The sequence below is a fragment of the Vulpes lagopus genome, chromosome 3 (genome assembly GCF_018345385.1).
Source record: "Vulpes lagopus strain Blue_001 chromosome 3, ASM1834538v1, whole genome shotgun sequence".
NCBI classification, from domain to species: domain Eukaryota; kingdom Metazoa; phylum Chordata; class Mammalia; order Carnivora; family Canidae; genus Vulpes; species Vulpes lagopus.
Genome location: NC_054826.1, coordinates 129215980 through 129228748, shown reverse-complemented (window position 1 = coordinate 129228748; position 12769 = coordinate 129215980). Strand labels below are relative to the sequence as shown.

The following is a 12769-nucleotide window of genomic DNA, read 5'->3' as shown; positions in this document are numbered from 1 at the left end:
GGTGGAAGCCTGACTCGGGTCTGGGTGTGGGGACGCCCCGCTGTCCAGGAGACACCCTGCGCACACCCTGACCCCTGGGGCCGGCAAGCCCTCCAGCCAGGCGCCACCACCGGAGACGTGCGTGTCCGCAGCCCGAGAAGGTTCAAAAATGATTTTATTTCATTATTATCCAAGTACCTTTGAAAAGATAATTGTACAAGTCAGCGCATGAAAAACGGGCTGGGACAGCCCCCCACTGGCCCTGGCCTGAGAAATGTACATATTTACAGGGGCCCTAAGAGGGAGGGGCCCGGACCCGCTGAGCCAGCGCCCGGGAGGGGTGGGCGAGCGCGACGGGGCTCCATCACCGGATCCACACAGTGGCAGGCAAGAGACAAGCTGTGTTGAAGGCACTCGGTGACATGTACAATTTATAGAGGCCCAGGACCCTGGCACCCACCCCAGGCCTGGCCAGGCCTGCCCGGGGTAGGTGGTGGCGGGCGAGTCCCGGGGCAAGCGGCGGAGCCTGCGCGGTGACGCGGGGCGAAGAGCACCGGGCACAGCGGGACGGTCCGCCAGGAGCAACAGCAGCAGCAGGGCCCGGCCATGCCCGCAGGACCACCGTGGAGGGTCGGAGGCCCGTGGGCCCCCAGGACGGGCCTCCAGCCCGCCGGGCGCCTGCCCCGCTCTGACGCTGCGTCCCTGCCCGGGCCCGAGGCGGCGCGGACGCCAGGCCGGTGCTCAGTCCACCTTCTCCACTTTGCCGATGATCTTCTCCTCGAAGACGGGCAGCACCGCCTCGTCCTCGCGAACCTCCTCGAACACCACGCCGCAGTCAAACTCGTCGCTCACTTTCTTGAAATAGTATCTGCAGGGAGCGTGGGGGGGGGGCGGTGAGCGTAAGGGCGTGCGCCTGGCCGGCGGCTCCTTCCCGCGGCTCCTCCCCGGCCCCTCCCCGCAGCTCCTCCCCTGCAGCTCCTCCCCAGGCCTCTCCCCCGCAGCTCCTCTCTGGCGCCTCCCGGCAGCTCCTCCCCCACAGCTCCTCTCCGGCCCCTCCCCTGCAGCTCCTCCCCAGGCCCCTCCCATGCAGCTCCTCCCCCTGCAGCTCCTCCCCCTGCAGCTCCTCCCCGGGTCCCTCCCCAGCAGCATCTCCCGGCAGCTCCTCCCCGGCCCCTCCCCTGCAGCTCCTCCCCCGCAGCTCCTCCCCGGGTCCCTCCCAAGCAGCTCAACCGGGCAGCTCCTCCCCGGGCCACTCCCCAGCAGCTACCCCCGGCAGCTCCTCCCCGGGCCACTCCCCAGCAGCTCCAAACCCCCGCCCCCGCAGCTCCTGGGGGGGGGGTCCCTCCCATGCAGCTCCTCCCCCCGCCCCCCGCGACACCCCCTGCAGCCCCTCCTCCCTCGCTGTGCACACCTGCTGCACAGGCACCAGCATTATGCAGGGTCCCCGCTCCACCCGGGTCTCACCTGTAGTTGCCCTTCTTGGTCAGCAGCTCCTTGAACTGGCCGAGGGTGACTGCGCGGCCCCGCACCAGTGTCCGGTAGGGGATGGGCTCCCCGCAGAAGTAGTAGGCCACCACGATGCTGTCACACGGCTGCGCGCTCCCACTGCCCGCCTTCCTCTGTGACTTTGTCCTGGGGGCAGAGGCGCAGTAGTGACGGCTGGGTCGGGTCCCAGGGCCTCGGGTGCCCCAGGACACAGGGTGCGCAGGAGCGGCCAGTCTCACCCAACGCAGACACGCCCTCGCCCCAGCACCTTGCCCAGCCAGGGGGCCTCAGTCCATGGGGTCCCCGGCGGGCACCAACCCCACGCACTCAAGTACGCAGCGCGGACCCGGCTCACGGCCCGCGTGCCTGTCCCACACCCAGCTGCCTTAGTGGCCCACCACCGCCGCACCCACTGCGCGGCCTCAGGTCTCCACCCACGGCCTGAGTCAGCAGGGTGGCACCCCCTACGCAGACCACTGAACATGGCAAATGAGCTTCTCAGGGCCAGGCCCCACGGCGGATCCCAGCTCCTGGCTTCCAAGACACCCAGGCTACTGGAACCAGCGCAGCCCCAGCAGGTCTACACTGCGCATGCCCTCGGAAAGGCCTAGAGCCCTCCCGCTTTGGAAACATCAATGGCCGGTGGCTGCACACAGCACTGTGCCCGGATCTGGAGAGGGACTTGCCCGCCGCGGACGGCCTGTGTAGACAGCAGAGGCAGCGGGCGGCCAGACTCCCCAGGGAGGGCAGGAGGCCGCACGATCCCCAACCTGCCTGCTCATCCTGCCTGTGCTGAGTGCTGCTCCGCGTCCGAGAGCACAGGCAGCGAGTGCCCTCTGTCGTCCAGCTCACCCCTGTGACCGCCCCAGGGCGGCCCAGGTGGGTTCGGCACAGCCCGTGGCCCCAGCCCGGAGCCCTGCCAGAGGGAACTACGGCATCACAAGGTCATCTGAGCACTCGGCGGAGACCTTCCCTCGCCCTCGTGCTCCAGGGCACACAAGGTGCCTACTTGGGCCTGCGGCCTTCCACTGCTTGAGCCAAGCTCGCATGCCTGCCCTGCCTGCATCCTGTACCCTCCCGGTGGGGGGCAGGGGCCCCAGGGGGTCCGTCCTTGCAGGAGGGACGCAGGGACCACCCTTGAGGAGTGAAGCCCCTCAGGCATCGGGCTGGACATGACAAAGCATCACCTGGGATGAGGAGGGGGCCCTCCTTTGCTCTGTCTTGTGCACATATGCTCCCCAGTGCCCACCCTGCTCTGCGCGAGCCCAGAGAGCAGACACGTCCACGCATGCCTGCCTTCCACACAAGAACGGAGCAGGCTCAGTGTGCACACAGCCCCTGCACACAGCACAGGCCACCGTGCAGGTGCTGAGCCAGGGGAACCACGGCCAGTCACAGCGCGCGGGGGACATGGGCCGGAGCGGAGGCAGAGCACAACTTCCTCTCTGGCCTGCTAGCCACGGGGCACACGAGGACGACCTACATCTCCTTCCATGCACACGGGAAGCTTGAGCCTGGCCCGTGTCTTCCAGTGCGGCGCCCCAGGTACGGTCCCGGGGACAGTGGCTCCACTGCAGGACCTGGCCGCGCGCAGTCTGGGTAAGCGGTACTGGGGCCCGCCAGGGCGGCGCACGTACTCTGTCTCGGAGAGCTCCAAGTCCGACACGGCTGGCACCACGCTCAGCACAGGTGTGCACGCTGGCCTGACGCAGGAGCGCCCCCGCTGGATGACCTCCTGTACATACCTAGGGAACAACCGGGTCAGTGAGCCGCAGGTGCCGGGGCGGGTGCTGGGGGGGCGCTGGGGCAGGTGCGGCGGCGCGGCCGAGGGGCCACAGACTGGCAGGTGGGGCAGGGGCCCCCAAGAGGCTGCGTCATCGCCAGACACGGCTCAGCCTGTGTGAAGCAGAGGAAACACGTTCTGGCCGCGGGGCTGGAAGGTCAGGGCTCCGTCAGGGTCAGTCACAGTTCCGGGTGCCTCACTGGACGACACAGCTCCTGGGACCACCCGCAGGGAGCGCCGATCCGAGGCACGAGGGTCTCGTCCCTTCATCCGCCCTGAGGGCCTCTGGGCCAGGGCTGGCCTCGCAGCCTCCGTGCACGCAGCTCCTCCTCGGCGGTGCTCAGACGCTGCTCCATCCTGGGGGCCGGCTGGCGGCCCTGAGGCGACTGCTCGTCTGCCAGCCTGGGGGATCCCTGAGGACCTCGTGGGGGGCCCGGCACCCTACTGCTGCCCTGGACCTTCACTCCGTGTCTGCAGCCATTGACAAGAGGCCCATGCGCCTGGACCGACGACAAGTGGTGATGCCAGAGCCTCTGGCCAAAACCCATCAGGAGGCTCACAGCCCCAGACACGCATCCCCGAGAGGCCCGAGGGGCGGTTTGGTGTCTCTGCTGCAGGAGCACGAGCGCGCGGGGCCTGCTGGTGCTGGTGGGAGAGCAGACGCGAGCCCTGCACCCCGAATGCGGCAAGGACGGCACCCCACGAGGGGTCTGTGCGGCAGGGAGGACCTCCTACACGCCAGCCCTGCAGCCCCGTCCACCTCAGGTCCCAGGTCCTGTCAGGCTGCGTAGCATCCCCGCACCGGGCCAGCCTCCCATGCCAGCCAGCGCTCTGCTTCCAGGCTGGCAAGGTCACGGTGTGAGACAGAGGCCGGAAATGTGGGCGCCTTCAAGACCAGGGGACACACTCAGACCCCTGGCTCTGCCCAATGAGATGGGCACCCTGCCGCCAGCCTCCCAGAGCTGGATGGCCCCCGCAGCGAGGCCCCTGGGAAGCATGACCAGTGACTGAAGACGGGGGAAGGCATGCCGGCCAAGTCTGAGGAGATCAGGGTCACTGTGGAGCCACCTGCCCTGAGACCCTGCTCCATGTGGGAGAAGTGACCTCGAGGCCCAGCTGAAAAGGTAGGGAAACTACACTGTGGCCTGGAGAGAGCACCTGCTACCTCAAAGGGGTGCCCCCGGGGGAGGGTCTGTCGGAGGCTGCATCGCCAATGGGCCCACCTCTGTGGTCCCGGAGGCCAAGGAGGGCACGGCAAGGGGGACGCTGTGCTTGGGGTCCCTCCAGGAGAAAACCTGAACATCTGTATGTACTTGAGCAGTGCTGACCGTCCTGCCCGCTGCCGACGGCACTGTTCACGGCACCCCCAGGGCCCCCACTGAGCTCAGCCTGCCCAGCAACCGGGGTGACCGGACGCCAACCTCTAGCTGTTCCACGACGTGATGGGGCACTGCAGGCTCCCAGCAAGAGCCAGCGTGAGTGTCCACTCACAGAGCAGAGAGGGCTCCCTCTCCATCCCCACGGGGACAGGGTCAGCACCACCTGCCCCACCAGACCCTGCTCACAAAGCAGGGCCCCTTGCCAGCCCACGGGGGCTCTTAGTGGAAAGGAGAGACCAGGACTGCCAGGGGGTGGGCAGCTGGGCTGTCTGGGGGAGCCCCGGGCCTTGGGGAGCTCTGGCCCCAAAGCGGTGCCGAAGCGCCTGGCACGGCCCTGGCAGGTAGCGCAGCCTGCCCTCCCCGACCCCCATACCTCTGCTTGGAAGGTAACTTGCTGGCTCTCTTCTCTTCCTCCTCCAGACGCCTGCGGGCCTCCTCCAGCTGGGTCAGAGGGTTGGGGGCCGGGTTGGGTGGCATGGTGGGGTCTTGAATGAATAGGTGAGACGGCTGGACGGAGTTCCGGAGCTGAGCGCTGACCCAGGGATGCACAGCCCCGGGACGCTCGACAGACAGGGGCCTGGAGCTCTCATGCACCTGCTGCTTCTTGGCACCAGAGGACCTTTGGGAACAAAAGAATCGGACGTGGCAGCACCTGAAGCCCTGGCCACGGGCAGGTGCCAGGGACCAGGACTAGGACCAGGACCAGGATCACACACCACTGACTCTGGCCAGCATGTGAGCTGCTGCAGTTTCCTCCTGTACATGACACAGATGTGTCTATGTCACATACTTCTTTTGTGATTTTTTCCCCTTTCCTTTTTTTTTCTTTCGTAATTAAAAAAAATATATTTACTGTAGAGCGAGGGAGTGTGGGAGGGTGGAGGGAACATCACGTGGACTCCCTGCCCACCAAGGGGCTCGATCACACGCCCCCAAGACCGTTGCCTGAGCCGACGCTCAACCGGCCATCAGGTACCCCCTTCGTAACTTAGCTTTAATAACTTTATTGAAATATAAATCCTGGGCAGCCCTGGTGGCTCAGCGGTTTAGCGCCGCCTTCGGCCCAGGGCGTGATCCTGGAGACTCGGGATTGAGTCCCACGTGGGCTCCCTGCGTGGAGCCTGCTTCTCCCTCTGCCTCTGTCTCTGCCTCTCTGTCTCTCCCATAAATAAATATTTTTAAAAAATTAAAAAAATATATAAATCCTATCCTATATAACTTCTTATTTTGTTTTTTAAAGATTGTATTTATCTTTTCATGAGAGACACAGAGAGACACTCCCTCTCTCGCTCTCTCATGCTGTCAAATAAAGTAAAATAAAATAAAACCAAAAAATGTTTTAACGTCAAAACAAATGTTCCTTGTGAGAAACTCGAAATACACAGTAAATTCAAAGAAAAATATAAATAATCCAAAATATCATACTTAAAAATACCTACTCCCATTATACTGGTATATCCTCTTCCCTGTCAAAAATACTTAAGTGGCGTAACTCTTAACATGTAATTTTTTTCTGGGTTTTCCCCTCTGCACGATAGCACAGCTTTGCCTTTGTAATTCAGCACAGAAGATGCTTCACGGCTGTGCGCTATGCGTTTGCTCAACCGCTAGATGAATTTGAGCGGAAACATGAGGGTCCTTGAACTGAGGCTGGAGCCTCAGAAAGGGGGGTTCACAACCCCAGAAGCTCAAGGGAAGGCACCCCAGAGGGAGGTGGGCTCTGCCCCCTAAGGAGCCGCAAGGCCAGCCCCGGGGAGACCTTGGCTCTGGGCCTCAAGCCCCCTCATAGCTCTCCCTGCCTGTCCCCACCCCCTGCCTGCCTGGCTTTATGTAAGAACAAAGGCACATGGCCCCCGGCTCGAAGGCCAGAGGGACCTGCTGCGGACACGGAAGGGCCATCGCCCAATGGCCTGTCCTAACAGCAAGCACCTTCCAACCTGAGACTGTCTCCAGATGTGCCTTTGACTCTGTCCATTTGGGGTGGAGGAGTGGCCAGGACGGAGCCATTCCTTGCAGAAACCCAAAAAAGGAAGAAATCCAGAGCAGCCTCCATCTACCCCCCACCCCAACCAGAGCAAGCCAGGGGCTCTGCACAGACCCCTCGCCCAGGACGGGCTCTGTGACCACGCGTGTGCCCAGGGCTGTGTGGAGACCAGACACGGGGACCCAGAAGAGGGGGGCCCCACCCTGTGTCACCACCCAGGACGGGCGGGACAGGTGTGCACTGCCCCCCACGATGGAGGGCCAGGGACGTCTGAGATGGAGGAAACGGGAGGCCCGCCCACCCACGGGTCAATCCCACCAGCCCCAGGGCCCAGGTGGCTGCTCTGGGAGTGACGTGTCTGCAGGCTGGGAGGTGTCTGACCAGCCCCCCAACCCCTCAGAGTCTCCCCACAGTGGATGGACCCACGTGGGGCAGCAACAGCCTGTCTGGAGGCCCAGCTCCCCCGGAGCAGCCCCTGCATCCTTGCTCAGACGGTGCCGACACCGCAGACAGCTGGGGGGCACCTGCACGCACGGGAGGCTCTCCCTGCGTCTGTCTGCAGACACGGGCAGGTACCAGCCTCACCTCCCCAGTAACCGAGGTCAGTGTCATGAAGAGGCGTCACCAGCCCAGAAATAACCTCCCGAGAGCAGCCGTGTGATGGCAGGTGGGGCGCAGCACAAGGAGCTCACACAGAGGCAGGGTGATGAGATAGAGCTCAGCAGCGGGTGGGCACGGCCCCGAGGATGCTGAGGCTCCGTCAGGGCCCCCACTCCCTCGGGGCCCCTGCTGCCATGGACTCGTTGCTTCCGCCGCACGTGCTGAGATGGGGGGTGGCCAGGCCACAGCTGCCAGCTGCCCTGGTGGAGCCGTGCTGGAGGCTGTCGGCTAACTCTACACGCGTCGTGCCCTCGAGCCGGGCCGCCGGGCGACTCTTACCCATGGCCGGCCTTGCGGTGCCTGCTGATCTCCTTCTCCCCCTCGATGATCCACTGCATGATCTTCTGGTTCTTGTCTGTGTCCTCTGACGGGCCGGGCACCTCAGTGCCAGCGTTCTTCCCCGACTCGGCCTTCTTGGCATTCCTCCTGGAGGCAGTGCCGGCCTTCCCGCTGCAACAGCAAGAGCCGCGAGTCACCTGCTGACTGTACCTGGCCTGACGCCGGACCACACCCCGACCCAGTGGCTTCGCCAGTCGTGTCCTCATGGGTTCCGCCCAAGGCCATCTGGCAGCATGCGGAGGAAGGGGTCCGGGCAGCAGCAGCAGGAAGGCTAGGGCATCTGCCCTCACCCACCTGGGGACCCAGCCACTCCCCGCCCAGATGCCTCCCTTGGAAACCAGGGCCTCCACTTCGGCACCCCTGGGCCGGGCCCAGCACCCATGCCTGGCGCCTGGACTCCGGCCACCACATGCCTGCAGTCGCTGCAGCTATGGCCCCCGCCTGGCACCACTTTCATTTTTTCTTTTTTTAAAGATTTGAGAGAGAGCTAGAGAGCGAGTGTGCACACATACCGTGGGTGGGTGGGTGGGTGGGGAGAGCAGCAGACTCCCCACTGGACAGGGAGCCCAATATAAGGCTGACCTCACGACCCCGAGATCATGACCTGAGCTGACACCAAGGGTCAGATGCTCACCTGACAGCCACCCAGGCACCCCAGAGCTGAAGGACTCTCAAAGGGGAATCGTGGCCTAGAAATGCAGAAGAGAGCCGCAGGACACAGCTTCTCATAGTCCCCTTCCTGGCCGGGAAGACCCACAGGTTCAGGGACAAAGGATGCCCGGTCCCAACCCCAGGGCACGGCTCAGGCTGCCGCACGCACTCACCTGTAGGCCAGGCTGTCGCTGGCATTGGGGGCGGCACCCACGCTCTCCGAGTGGCTACGGGGCTTGGCTGTGTGGCCATGCAGCTCCAGGCCCCATGCAAAGCTGCCCTGGACCCGGCGGGCAGCCTCCGCGTCGGCCTGCTCCTTGGGCCTGGCGGCACCGTGGTAACTGTGGTGGTGGCTGTGCCTGTGAAGGTGCAGGCCAGCTGTGTCCAGCTTCGCCCCTGACTTGGGTGCGTGCTTACCGTGCCCAGAGGGCACACCCCCCAGCACCCCCACGATCTTGGGCACGTGGGCATTGTCAGGGGAACGATGGCCAGGCCCTGGTGACTGACAGCCAGGCGTCCTCATGACCCGCTGCACGTGCTCATCCAGGATGCTCTCGGGGTTCTCCTCGTGCGCGTCCCGCAGTCCCACGCAGCCCACGTCTGCATAGCGGGGGGGAAAGTGGTGCCAGGCGGGGGCCAAAGGCAGCTTATGAATGGCCCCCAGGGGGCCTGAGGGCACATCACCATCCTCTCCTTCTTCCTCCTGCAGGACAAGGGCCACGTGTCAGCTCCCTGGCGGTGTCATGGAAACCTCGTGGGTGAGGTCACACAGAAGTGGGCCTGCAGCGTGGTCCGAGGGGTCAGGAGCCCGGAGCCCAGGTGCGGGGGGGCCAGCTGCTTGGGCTGGCTCCAGGGCCCCTCCCTGCAGCTGCAGAGCCCCAGCTCCCACCCAGCCGCAAGCGCTGGGCCCCAGGAAGAAGTGCCACACTCACCCACAGTGTGCGGACACGCCCGTGGCTGCCACCCACCTGCGGTTCAAGGGGTCTCAGTGCCAGCCTGAGTCCTGCTCGCCGAGAAACCTCCATACTGACTTTCGTGTTTCTCAATAAAGATACTTTTACCTTTTCAGTCAATGATTTTCCTATTCCTCAATATTTAAAAAAATTTTCATTTCAGTGATCTCTATCCCCACCACAGGGCTCGAACCCACAACCCTGAGATCAAGAGTCGCAGGCCCCTCTGGCGGAGCTGGCCTGGGGGCCCCATTCCTCAATTTTATTGCCATAGTTTCCATTATATTTTTCAAGGGAAATTTTGCCCTTGTACAGAGGAACTCTTGTTTCCTGCTTAATTATCGAGTTATGGGTTTCTTGGTACATTGTCACACTGGACCAGCAGAGTTTCCTCTGGGTCCACAGGACCACATCTGTAAACGTAAACATCTGGTCAGTCTAACTCCAAAGATACATCTCAAGTCTTCTTCCTCGCCTCACTGAACTGCACAAACTGCATAATGCTGAGTGAACCCGCTACCAACCAAGAAGAACGGGAGGCGACCCGACCGGGCCTGTGCTGTAACCAGACCCTCGGAAATGCAGCACAAAGCGTCCCATGTAGCGGGAAATACGGAATCCTCGCTGGCACGGGCTGTCGGCTGCAGGCCCGCCAGGCCTGCTCAGGGCGCAGGCGCTGGGCGCTGGGATGGCCCAGGGATGGGCACCCCCCACGGCCCCCCCATGCCCCCCACCCCTCCGCCTTGGCCTGCCCGGGGCACTGGCAGTGACCCCCGAGGGCAGCAGGGAGCAAGAGGGACACTCTCGACCCCGGGGGGCCCAGATCACATACATTCTCTCAGCGGCTCTGCCATCACAGAAATTCAATGTCAGGGTCTTCAAACGTTAGAGGTTTCCTAGCAGATAGCTTGTTTCTTCTCCACTCTCATTTTCCAAATTTTACAATAAAAGTAAGGTTTTTAAACAAGATTCGTTAATGTATTTGAGAGCGAGCGAGTGGGTGCAGGCAGTGGGAGGAGGCTGAGGGCCAGAGCCTGGAGGCGGGCTCCCGCTGAGCGCAGAGCCCACCCGGGGCTCAGTCCTACGACCCCGAGGTCGCAGCCTGCACCGAAACTAAGAGGCATACGCTTAACCGACTGAGCCACTCAGGCGCCACAATAAAATTAACTTATTTAGTCATTTTTCTTAAAAAACAGTGATTTATGACACATTCTTACAGGCTGCAAAATCACACAAGATGGGGAATCTCACGTGGGTGTGGATTCCCTGTAAACAGGCTACTGGATTTGATTTTCTCCAGAGTTTTTGTGCATAAACACAGCGTGAGCGATGCGACTGCGCTGCCGGCAGTGCCAGTGCCCCGAAGGCTGAGGGGCGCCCATGGGGACAGAGGAGCTGCGGCGGGCGGCGTAGGCTGCACTCAGCCACGGAGAGCCCCCCCCCCCTCTGGAGGCCGCGGTACTGCCCGAGCAGCAGGCTGGGCTCCCAAGTGGAGGCGGCGGGGGTGCTAGAGGTCGGGGTGGGCATGCCCCGTGGGGCTCATGGGCTGGGTGCTGGCCTCTGCGCCCCCGCTGGACCCGGCAGCACCTGGGCGGCCCCGCTGGAGGAGCCGACGCCGGTGCCGACCCGACAAATGGCTCCACATCTGGGCCCACGCGGCCGCCGGAGCTGGCCGGGACTCGGGGCCGCCAGCCGAGACCATAGCCCGCCACCCGTGCCAATGCCTGCTGCCCGCGCACGGCAACCACACTCCCCCTGGGCAGCCTCACGAAGCACGGGTACCCGCGCCCCACAGGCCAGCACCCGGTTCGGCGCCTGCCCGTCCTCCCACCGCTCTCCCAGGCTGCCGGGGGGCCCGAGGAGGGGGCTCTGCGGTGCGCCCACCTGGCCCGAAGCCAGCAGGCCAAGGGGATGGTGCTGCCACGCCTCCACACCAGGCCGTCAGCACGACGGCCCCTGTGACCACACCCGCGCCCCGGTCCCCGCCACGAACCCCAGGTCCCGACATGCTAATGGGGAGCAGGGTCACACGAGGGAGCTCCCGAAGCCGGGGGGCAGCGGCAGGGCCAACAAGGAAGCGCCAGGTGTGCCCGTGTGCCACGGCCCAGGAGCAGCCTCACGACAGCATCCCCGGCCTCGAGGTGCACGTGACCCCCGGGGCAGGGAGCACGCAGGCCCCTCCTGGGAGAGCTTCCCGAGTCTGGGGACTGCGCGGGTCTCCACCGGAAACATGAACGTCACGGACAGAAGTCGTTCCTTAAAGCGCGACCTGGTTTTTGATTTCAGGCACTGCGCATAAATACTGAGCAAACAATAGAAAATACAAATTTGCAAACTTGGTGGTGACCATTTTTCCTCTTTTCTTAAGTCAACTCTACCTCAACGTGGGGCTTGAACTCATGACCCTGATCAAGAGTCGCTGCTCCACTGACCACCCGCTGGGCACCCCCAGCGGTGACCACTTCCCACTCCAGCAGGGAATCCCTATGCGCAGAGCAAGGCCCACGGCCAGGAGGACAGGGTGCAGGGGCCTTGGGCACAAGCCACCTCGTGGAGTGTGAGGGGCTCGGGGAAGTCCTCACTCGAGGAACGAGCTCGTCACCCAAATCCCAGCACAGGAGCCCCCGCATGTGTGAGGAAACCGATCTCACAGAACGACACACAGAGACGACCGAGGCAAAGCGTGTCCTTGGCAGTTAGGGCAGGAAGCATGAGAGCAAGTGAGTTACAAACTGCATGAAGGTTTCACAGTGTTGAGCGTCCAGCAAGGCCACAGGCCCGAAACAAGGTACGTGGCGGGCACATCCCGCCCTCCCGCCTTTCTGTGCTCTGCGATGGCAGGTGGGGGCCGCCAGCCCTCCCTGCCCAGTCCACGCTCCAGTCCTCACACATACGCATGCAGGACCCGGCAGTGCTCCCCGGGGGCCCCCGGGACATGGGAGGGGCCAGCAGGGCAGACGGGGCGTACCAGCCCCCAGAGCCCGCAGCAACAGGAGAGCAGGGGGGCAGGCTCAGCCAGGCCGCTCTGGGCACACGTCGAACGCCACCACTCTCCTCCCCGAGCTGAGCCCGCGTGGCCCCCGCGTGGCCCCCATGGGCGACAACAGCGGGGCGTGCTCTCGGCCTGCCCCCCAGCTCCACACGGCCCAGAGCGGCTGCTGAGCGCCCGCGGCTGCCCCCCACCCGGGCACCTCCTCCCTGGAGAGCAGGCGGCGGGGGCTCCAAGGGGCAGGCTGCCAGCCCCGGAGTGGACGCAGTCCTCGCGGCCTGAAGCCGCCCTCCACTCGGCTCGCCACGCGAGCCCATGCGTAGCCCTCCCCCGAGGGGCGCACTCACCATCCGGACGCGTTTCAGCCGCTCCTCCAGCTTCTCCTCGGCCTCCCGCGTCCGCTGGATGGCCTCCAGGCGGTGGATGAGCTCCGCGGCAAACTTCTGGGGCTCCACACGGATTTCCTTTGGCATTCGGTAAGTGCGCTGCGAGGAGACACTGCTGATTAGCTGGCACGTGTGGCTCTGAACCGCGTGGCACGCGAGCACTTTCTGGGCGACAAGACAC

The 12769-nt window shown here is 64.0% G+C and overlaps 1 protein-coding gene across 9 annotated transcripts in view; it reads right to left on the bottom strand.

Moving 5' to 3' along the window:
* Window positions 1-137: 137 nt before the first annotated feature.
* AXIN1 (axin 1) overlaps window positions 138-12769 on the bottom strand; it is a 59195-nt gene continuing 46563 nt past the window's right edge. For 5 of the 9 annotated variants that reach the window (XM_041747940.1, XM_041747939.1, XM_041747938.1 and 2 more), the window contains 7 exons: window positions 12550-12753; window positions 8434-8963; window positions 7550-7720; window positions 5000-5245; window positions 3102-3209; window positions 1444-1611; window positions 138-847 (listed from right to left, as the gene is read on the bottom strand). In XM_041747940.1, coding sequence (XP_041603874.1) covers window positions 721-847; window positions 1444-1611; window positions 3102-3209; window positions 5000-5245; window positions 7550-7720; window positions 8434-8963; window positions 12550-12753 — 1554 coding nt within the window. In that variant the 3' untranslated portion in view covers window positions 138-720. The remainder of the gene's footprint in view (window positions 848-1443; window positions 1612-3101; window positions 3210-4999; window positions 5246-7549; window positions 7721-8433; window positions 8964-12549; window positions 12754-12769) is intronic. The other 4 variants (XM_041747943.1, XM_041747944.1, XM_041747945.1 and 1 more) reach the window with 3 other exon arrangements.